This window comes from Bison bison, unplaced genomic scaffold (genome assembly GCF_000754665.1).
Source record: "Bison bison bison isolate TAMUID 2011002044 unplaced genomic scaffold, Bison_UMD1.0 scf7180017864356, whole genome shotgun sequence".
Taxonomy (NCBI): domain Eukaryota; kingdom Metazoa; phylum Chordata; class Mammalia; order Artiodactyla; family Bovidae; genus Bison; species Bison bison.
In genome coordinates, this window is record NW_011494928.1 from 4,306,980 (window position 1) to 4,317,201 (window position 10,222).

At 44.5% G+C, this 10,222-nt stretch overlaps 1 protein-coding gene across 1 annotated transcript in view; it reads left to right on the forward strand.

The window, feature by feature from the left end:
* The window catches only part of PANX1 (pannexin 1), a 58,707-nt gene extending 49,111 nt beyond the window's left edge, over positions 1–9,596 (forward strand). The window contains exons 3-5 of the mRNA XM_010855184.1: positions 2,253–2,476; positions 3,833–4,482; positions 4,997–9,596. Coding sequence (XP_010853486.1) covers positions 2,253–2,476; positions 3,833–4,482; positions 4,997–5,076 — 954 coding nt within the window. The 3' untranslated portion in view covers positions 5,077–9,596. The remainder of the gene's footprint in view (positions 1–2,252; positions 2,477–3,832; positions 4,483–4,996) is intronic.
* The last annotated feature ends 626 nt before the right edge of the window (positions 9,597–10,222 follow it).

The following is a 10,222-nucleotide window of genomic DNA, read 5'->3' on the forward strand; positions in this document are numbered from 1 at the left end:
CTGGGATTCTCCAGGCAAGAACACTGGAGTGGGTTGCCATTTCCTTCTCCAATGCATGAAAGTGAAAAGTCAAAGTGAAGTCGCTCAGTCGTGTCTGACTCTTAGCGACCCCATGGACTGCAGCCTACCAGGCTCCTCTGTCCATGGGATTTTCCAGGCAAGAGTACTGGAGTGGGGTGCCATTGCCTTCTCCATCAAATGTGCTAATAAGAACCATATACAAATCTGTCTTTTAATGTTGTGATAGCTGTATATCAGTGTCATCCATTTGCTTTGTGAATTTGTGTTACTTTAAGCATTTAAAAATGCTATTCTTCATGAAAAACAAGGCAAACTAAGGAACTGTCACAGAACCAAGGTTTCCAGGGAGACATGACAGCAAAATGCAATGGATACCCTAAATCTTGAAACAAAAAGAAGGCAATAATGGGAACACTGGAGAAATCCAAATCAAAGCCTGAAATGTAATTAATGGTACTATATCAACAACGGTTTCTTCCTCTTAACAAGGGTACCATGGAGATGTCCAGTGTCAGCAGTGGGGCATACTGAATGAGGGTCATTTGAGAATACTCTGGACCATCTTTGCAACTTTTCTATTAATAATCTATAGTGGCTTCCCAGGCTTCCCCAGTGGTGCTAGTGGTAAAAAACCCACCTGCTGAGGTAGGAGACGTAAGAGATGCATGTTCGATCCCTGGGTGGGGAAGATCCCCTGGAGGAGGGCATGCCAACCCACTCCAGTATTCTTGCCTAGAAAATTCCATGGATAGAGGTGCCTGGCAGGCTGCAGTTCATAGGACCAGAAAGAGCTGCATGCAACTGAGCGACTGAGCACACACACACAGTCTGTAGTGAGTCACACTCTCACTTGGTCTGCTGCTGGCTTCCAGAGATGTTGGGGTGGGGCTTTTGTGTCAACTCAAGGCCTTCGTAGCCTCTTTCTGTTACAACTCTGAGGAGCTATGTAGAGAGACCAGTCCAAAGGGAGGGAGAAGTTTTCCAAGAAGTAAAATGATTTGCAGTGTATTATGGTGGAAGAGGTATAGTTCTGGGATCAGAAAGGTCCAGCTTTGTATTCTGTCTCTGTCACCAGTTTTGTGCTTCATGGCCAGAAATTGCTCTGGGCATCCTCTTCCTCTTTGCAAAATGAGGCCATCAGTAATGGCTTTGCCAAGGTCATTGTGAGGGTTGACATTAACGTGGCCACTCAGTAGCCCTTCCGTTGGTTTTGATTGGTGTGTTTTAGTGCCTGTGACAGGCCAGGCACCATGCAAAGGATTTTTCATAAGGTATCTAATTTAATCTTTATAACACATGTACTGTATGACCATTTCATAGATAGGGAAACTGAGGTCAGAGGCTCAGCAACCTTGCTGTTAAGGCCACTACCTGAACTTGACTTCACATCTGTGCTGGCTGGCAGCTTCCTCTGTCTTTGAGGCTAAGCCTTTACTCCCTTCCCCAGGGGTCTTGGTTATAGGATGCTCTTTGCTATCTCTGACTGCTGAATCCTCTCTCGTTGGTTTTGCATACCATCCAGATTGGGATGCTCCCCCATGACTCCCCCATAATTGTTCATTCTGGTTGGCTTCTCCAGACTTGAGATTACCTGGCTATAAAATGAGAATGTTGTGTGGTCCTCACGGTCTGTCCCTCTACAGAAGATCCGTTCTGCACTTTGTGGATTTTACCTGCTTATTTCTGCTGTTTCACGGGGTGTTTACTGGGTCACTGAAACCAACATTTTCTAATTTGTTTTGAGCAAAGTTGTGCATTTCTATGTCATTCTCCTAGATTCCAGAGAGGGAGAAAAACAGAGTTCCAAAAGTCTTAGTGACCTCCTAAAACCATAGCGATTAAAAAAAGAAAAAAAGAACCTGGAGGCCACTGTGACATTAACATCTTCCTTAATTATGATTTTGCTGAGGGGTTATTTTAAAGGACCAGGGAATAATTTTATTTTTTGTTTCTTCTCTTTGATTAGAGTGGAGACATCATGTGTCATGACGTACTTGCCAATTATTTCAAATTGAGTCTGGCAAAGTTGGGGAGTTACTAGTGTCAAGTATTACCTGGACAGGTGAATTTAGCCATAAGATGTAGCTACTGGGTAAGGAGCCTGATTTTCACAAGCGATGTGGGATGCCTTTAGTGTGAAAATGAGAAAACCACTAACAGTGCCTGGCACGGTTGCTTCAGTGGGGGCTGGGGTGGTCTGGTGATTGCGTGATCTGCTCCCTGTTTTCCAGTTTTTCCCCTACATCCTGCTGCTGGTGGCCATCCTGCTGTACCTGCCCTCCCTGTTCTGGCGTTTCGCAGCTGCTCCTCACGTGTGCTCGGATTTGAAGTTTATCATGGAAGAACTCGACAAAGTTTACAACCGCGCAATTAAAGCCGCAAACAGCATGCATGACCTTGACTTGAGAGATGGTGCCTGCCCAGCGCCAGAAGTTAATGAGAACATGAGGCAAAGGTAACTCAGCCCCCAGCCCATCGGGATTTGGGAGTACGAGTTTGCTGCCCTTCTCCTATCCATCTGGGCTTTGGGTTCTCACTACCAGTACATGGGGGACTGCCATCCGCCTTGTGACACCCGGGGGAGCCAGGAAGGCCCGCCCTCCCCAGATCTCATCCTGGTTGTCTGCCCCAGCAGCAGTCCTCACCTCAAGTCCTTCCCTTGTGGAGTGAAGCGTCACTCTCATGTTCTCAAGTGCAGGGCGAATTGCTTTGACCTTCCCCTTCATGAAGAAACACAGGATTATGAGGCTCCTGGGCACCGAGAATGGACATGCGGGAACTAGGGAACAAGTAGACAGCACCTTGCTTTCTGGACATTCTTCTTTTGGTTTTTGTTATTGACACTAGCAATAACAGCATTAGTAGGTCTCATTTGGGGCTTCCCAGGTGGCACTAGTTAGTGATAAAAAATCTGCCTGTCAATACAGGAGATCCAAGAGGCGTAGGTTCAATCCCTGGGTTGGAACGATCCCCTGGAGTAGGAAATGGCACTCTACATCAGTATTCTAGCCTGGAGAATTCCATGGGCAGAGGAGTCTGGCAGATCATGGTCCATGGGACTACAAAGAGTTGAACACAACTGAGCACACAGCTCTCATTTTTAAAAGTTCTTAATATAACTCAGACACTGTTGAGTTTTCCAAAGTGCTTTATCTCATTTAATATTCAAAACATCATTACAGATAACTACATTTATCTATCCCCCTCACTGCCGTTGTCCACCACTCCCTGCCCCGCGTGCCACCCCCCCCCCCAACCACAGTTGAAAACTCTGTCCTGTAGCTTTAAGTGGGAGACCTGGAACCAGGACCAGGTTTAGTTCACAGGCTAAACCCACACCCTCTCAGCTGTCTGCCTCCCACTGCTGGCCTATAGGAGGCAGATGTGTTCTAGTTAGGCTGGAAAAACTGTCTTTATTCTACACACTTGAATGGAAAATTATAGTTTACAAAAACAGCAGTAGACTAAGAACAATCAAGTTCATGTAACAAACATTTACCTTTCAATAGGATGACTGAAGCGATTTAGCAGCAGCAACCAGGAGTTGTTCTAACAATTTACAAGTAGCACATTTAACGAATTAGACCTTCCTTAAAATATCAAGTTGGGGGAGAAGGGTTTTATTGTTACTTTTCCTTCTTTTAAAAAAAAAAAAACAAAAAAACTAATTTAATTCCCTGGGTACTCCAGTGAAGTTACAGGTAGAGAAGTATGGAAGGGAAGGTGATGGAAATTTTCCACGTAGTACCATTGAGTGTGTTTCTATTTGATGGTCTTGGTGAGGGTTTAAATTATTTTTGTTTCTTTTTAGTTCACAGGAAAGCCACTTCAGGTACCCAATTGTGGAACAGTACTTAAGGACAAAGAAAGCCTCCAGACATTTAATCGTCAAGTACATGAGCTGCCGGGTGTTGTCACTCAGCACGATACTGTTAGCCAGCCTCTACCTGGGCTATTACCTGAGCCTTTCCTCCCTCTCAGATGAGTTCGTCTGCAGCATCAAATCTGGCATCCTGAAAAATGACAGCACCGTCCCTGATAAGTTCCAGTGCAAGCTCATTGCTGTTGGTATCTTCCGGCTGCTCAGTTTCATCAACCTTGTGGTGTATGTTATGCTGGTTCCGGTGGTGGTCTACTCCCTGTTTGTTCCCTTCCAGCAGAAGATGGATGTTCTCAAAGTGTATGAAATCCTGCCCACGTTCGACATTCTGCATTTGAAGTTGGAAGGGTACAATGACTTGAGCCTCTACGTTCTTTTCTTGGAGGAGAATATCAGTGAACTCAAGTCATACAAATGCCTTAAGGTCCTGGAGAATATTAAAAGCAGTTGTCAGGACGTTGACCCCATGCTGCTTCTGACCAACTTCGGCATGATCAAGATGGACATAGTTGACGGCAAAAATCCCGAGCCTGTGGAAATGATGGTGGAGGAGCTGGGAGACCAGACGACAGAGCTGCAAGGTAGGCCTGGCTCTCGGGGAGCTGGGGAGCCCATGGAACCCTCTGTGCGCCTCCGATGACTGACTGGCAGTGTCTGCCCCGCCCACTGGTGTTAGCGCATTTCTCTGGTGTGATTAGCAGAAACCCCACAGTGCTGGGAGAGAGGGGGGCATCGGTGCTGCCTCAGGTTTCCAGGGGACACGCCTGTTGCTCTTCCTTCTCATTCTCTTCTGTCTCATACTCCACTTCTTGCTTGAGCATTCTTCTCTGACGTCACTCTTGCTCATTTTTGTTTTGTTTTACTGGCTTATCTCCCTGTCCCTCTGATCGTCTTGTTGGTTGTTCTCCGTCTCTTACAGAAGGAACTGGGAGTTTATTGAGTTACTTGTCACCCTGACCCACCTTCAGCCATTCTGCAGCGAAGCTAAGATTAAGTGGATAAGGCAGAAACCAACAGCTAGATTGATTGTTAGTTAGTGCCAATGGAACCTGCTGTGGGATTTCCATCATAAATGCTTGTTTTCTGTTCTGACAGATTTGAATGTACACAGTGAAACAAAAATAAGTAATAGAGAGAAGAATGCCCGACAGAGACTTCTGGACACTTCTTGCTGATGATTTTTGTCCTGTGAACTTCAGATCGGTGACTTCAACCTGGGATTCGTTTTGGCTGCAGCACCTCTAGCAGGCACCCAGCTGACTGGCAGTAAATGGTTCTCAGCAGAGGTACTGAGCATGTCTTACTGAGGCTCTGGTGGAAACGATGGTCAACAAACATTGTGGAGGGTGGTTCATGAACTTCCTACGAGACAACGCGGAAACAAGTAAGCCTCTGCAAATGTTGATGCGAGCATCCTCATCAGATGGAAAGTGGTAAGGCTAATCTCAGGAAGAGGAGTAGCGCTTTAGCGCCACAAACAAAACGCCTTTCTGTGCGGATGGTGCAAAGAGCCTCCGAACTACAGGGAACAAGGACTGGGGGAGCTTTTTGTTTTGTTTTATGGGGTGATAATATCAGGGTATAATTAAATATGAATCTTGTCTATGTCCCAGTGACTGTTGGAGGAGAAAACATTCACTGGCTGACTCTGGACCCATGGGGGCCTCTTCCTGGTGGTGCCCCAGGCTGGGAGAACCGCTGGCACTTCTGTCCTAATAACCAGGCTCTGGGCCCTGCCACCTGTCACCCTTGGTCAGCCTAGACCCTCTAAGCACCATGTGATGCTCTGCGCTGCAAAGGTCAGTGGACCCAAGTGCTGCTCTGGCTGAGAACTTTGTTAATAAGGTAGAGTTGAAAGGATGTTTAACTGTTGACTTCATACAGGAAGGAATGCTTCTAAATGAACCCAGTGGGGGAAAACGAACATACAAAACAAGTTAAAGTGACTACTTCAGAAGAGGTTGTCTGCAGGGCGTTCCTCTGTTATCAAAAGCATTTGAGACAGGATGCTACTGAGGCAAATTCACAGAACACAGAAGGCTTAAAGTGAGGGACATTTCTTGCCTATTAGGATCAGAATGTGTAAATGACATTTGTCATGTGCACACTGACATATGCTCAGACCCAGAACAATTTCGCAGTGTATTTATATTTAAAACCATCTTTGAAAATTTTCTTTAATTTTAGAATTGTATGATATCAGAATTGAGGCCATTTGGGAAGAACATTCTAGCATTAATGCAGAATTATAGAATAAATGTTACAAATTGTATATTGTGTATCAACCAAGCATTATTTCGTAAACATTCAAGGCTGACTGGGAATATCAAAAACCTTTTCCCAATTCCAGTCATGTAAATAGATCCCAACTATGTTTACATTTTATACAAAATTCTTAAAAAGGACATCTGTGGACATTGCTGTTTTTATTCTTGGAAGTTAAAATTAGTACATTGCTACTGAATAATCCTCAGGAGCCTCCAAGTTTATGTGTGGCTCTTAGGGACAGTTGTTTATCTGATCTAATTACATAAGCTGCTCTCTGCCTTTCAGAATATTCGCAGAAGTGGATTTTATTTGTGTTTCTGCGATGGTTTCTGAGATGGAAAGCTAATAATAAATATCCAGGATGCAATCAGTGTTTTAAATTATTCTTACTGCATAATATTTATTACCCTTGAATAATAGTGTGACTTAGAAATGTCAGTAATCTAACTCATCAGTTTTGCTACTTTTTATATCACTGTATCAGGTGTTTTATTGTAGTTCTCTCCACCTGTTTCTTTGTGTAATTTGAAGATTTTCTGAAATATAGTTTTCTATGACTTGATTTTTTCCCCCAAAGCCTCAGATTCTTTATAGACTGCCCCTAATTTATAGTTTGAAGTGGATACGTTATTATAGGAGATCAGGAACTCTCTCGGCCCCTTATCCCCCCATCCCTACTCTCTGAGTTCCAGTAGCATCTGTGACGTCCCAGAGGTCAGCTAGTGCCTGGCTGCGTGGATGTGAATAAGGCTGGTGCCCACCTTTGAGGAATTCAGAGACTAGTAAAAGGCAGTGAGGACAGAGGCAGGTACCAAGAGGAAGAGTAATAACCACAATGAAGGTCCTTCCAGAGAACTCCCAGCAAATGCTGTGTTCTTGGGGAACACAATACTATTTTTCTCTTTCCCATCATTTCTAGCTGATAGTTTTGAGAGTATAGTTATTGCTTTTCCCGGAAGTTCTTTAGCCACGTATCCCCCAAGCTGAAGCCTGAACAAAACAGTAACATAGACAGTGATTTTGAACAGAAAGAACTCCAATCACACTTTGTATCTTACCTTGCAGGACATGGGGAACACAAACCTGGAGGTACGTGATGCTGTCCGTGAACAAGCACGGTGATAAGAGGCTAATGGGCACATCTGGCCATACATTTTGACTTGAGGAAAAGCGTTACTAGGAAAGTTAACTTCTCCATCTACTGCTGGCTTAGGTGAGGACCACCTTTGAGCAGATTCCCAAGAATGAGGAATCGATCATTGCTTTACAAAAGGGGGCAAACAGATCCTAAATGACCACTGCCAGTGGCAGCTAACTTTGTTCCGGCTGGTGTCTTCCTAATAAACCACCACACGTCCTCTAACCCAGGCTTGCAGCGCCAGTGTTGCGTCTGTGGTCTGACTGACCGTTCTCACAGCAGTGTCTGGCTCCTCCTTTAATTTCACCAAATGACAGGCAGACACATTCTTAAGACAGAGGCTCTTAAACTTTTAGGAAATTACAAACCCTCTTGTAAATATATTTTCTAAAGCTAGGGACCCTCTCCTCAGACACACACACAACACTAAATACCCGTCAGGGGTCTTCGTGGTCCATACACCCCAGGTTAAGAAGCTGGGTTCTAATGGTTGGGGACCAAGCCACGTGGCAGGGAGATTCCCGTAGCCCTTGTGGAAAGTTGCCGCTCCCAACAGTAAGTCTCAGCTGCTGTTTACTGATTAGAGTTTACACACTTAGAATGAGCTGTCCCCTTGAGTAACTGACATCGTTTCCTCAAGTCAGACTGAAAGAGTCCGTTAAGGGAGCAGGGGGTGGGCAGTGGCACAGCCTGATCAGGGGTCCGCGCGGACTGCGTCCTCTCAGCCTCCAGATCGCGGCATTGTCCCCTGGGGCCAGCCTTGCTGGGCTGGGGGAGGGTGGGCACACCTCTGACCCGCACGATGCTTTGTCCTACTTCGTAAGTGTCCTGGGAGAAATGGAGAAATGTGCCACATTGTGTGGCAGGTCCTGTTTGGTGTGTGTGTTTCTTTTGTGGAAGCTTGCTGTTCTGAGCACCCTCTCCTTTGCAAGGATGAGCTAAGCTGGGACAGTGGCAGGGTACTGCAGGCACTGACCCTGTGAGAACTGTTCAACTCTTAGAGCTGGATTGTTGCACAGCTTTTAAAATGCACGCATGTTGGTTTCTTTTGCTTCTTTCATTTTAAACCCATTGCCGTATCACAAATTCCAGGAGAACCGTGACTGGCTTGGACTAGGCATTCTGTAAATACTTGAACAGAAGAACACACCGTTATAATAAATCCTAGTTTGTGGACAACTGTAATTTGATTTTCAAAGGCAAATGGTCCTCTGCAGGTCAGGGGAGGGGAGGCTTATTTAGCCTCTTGCTGGAGAAAGGACCTGTTCTGCAAATGGATAGATTTCTGCATGTAAGTAGTGCCAGTTCTTAGCTTTTTATTTTGGAGTGAATTGCGATCCTTTCCATGTTCAATACAAGTTTTCAGTGTTGCCTCCCAGAGATCAGGGCAATTTTAGTTATAAAGGTCTCTGTAATTTCCCAGAATAATTTGAAAAGGGATGTTGACTGAAATGTGCAATTCTGAGTAATTTCATCTGAGGGTACTAGGATGAAATGGCTCCTCCTGGGCAGTCATTGGCATTTTTGTCCTGTTTTTCACAAGTAAAGTAAAACCTTTGAAAAAGTTTGGCAAAGATGACATTGTGTTGTTTATGGGATATAATACACGCTCATCCGTGATTGGTTTGTCCTGCCTGCTTTAGATGAAATGTATTGTCTTTGGGGGTTCTCTTTTTTGCTGTAATAATACTTGTCTCTTAAAGCACGTCATTGTTCCTGAAAGTTGTAAAAATTTCTCATGCCTTGAATACTTTCTCTGTGCCTCATCAGAAGAGGAAAAAAGAATTCTGCAGTGTGCCAAGGGTTTTCTACAAAAACTGAAGCCATCAGCTCCTCTTTAACAAGTTGACTTTTTTAAAAGCACAGTGATGACAGTTTAATGGTATTCCATAAAGTGGTGCTCTAGGCAAAAATTACATTCTTTTTAATGACTACATTTCTTCAAACCTTTTAAAGAAAAATAGTATTTGTTTTTTTTCTTTCTGTGTCATTTGGTAAGAATGATTTGGTTTCTATTCCACAGAGATTGAAGGATGGGAACAAATTAGTCTTAGAAAATGTTAAAAACCAAGAGCCTCAAAATTTCTGTATTTGGGTGATTATCACCATTCTATTTCATATTTCTACATAAGTCACCTGTCCACGCCCTGCTTTCTGACCATGCTGATATTTAAGGAGAGTTGAAAGGCTGAACACCAAGGCTGCTGTGTCTGTATGTAAAAGTGAAATGGTGTTTCTGTTCTGCACTGTTGTGTCTACCTTAAATAAAACTTTGTTTCTAATGAAAAATGTGCCTTAATGTTTCTTGTCTTCTCTTCAGGAAGATGTGGCAGAAGATGAGTCCCCAAGTGTCTTGAAGCCTGTTCCTTTGCTGAATACCTGAGATTCAGTAGGCTTCATGGCACACATGAAAATCCAGCTAGCTGGCAGTAGCTAAAGGAAAAAAAGTCCTTGACTAAGAAATTCCCACAGAGTCTGGAATTTCTGAAGCAGAGATCACATGCTGTCTGATTGGGAGCTGCGTGCCTGCCCGGGCGTGGAGAGGGAGGGACCGGGGCTTCGTGCTGCTAAACACGGGTCTGCCTGCCTCCCTCTCCCAAGAAGGGGACTCTCTTGTACAATGGTCAGTTAGCACCATTGACTGTTGTGGGTAATAAATCAGCTGCCTGAAATCTTAATACAGTGCCTGGCCCGTGGTGAGGTCTGTAAGGCCTGTAAGTCCTAGCTGTAACTGTCATCAGCTCCTCCCGCAGCCCCACTGTTCCCGAGGAAGGCACCCCCAGGGAGCTTGGAGGTTGTGTTAGTCTGTTGTTGCATAACATTTTACTACAACCATTGCAGCTTAAAGCAACACATACTATTATCTGGCTATTATAATAATAATGTATTACTATTATATTATTAAACCCAGTTTT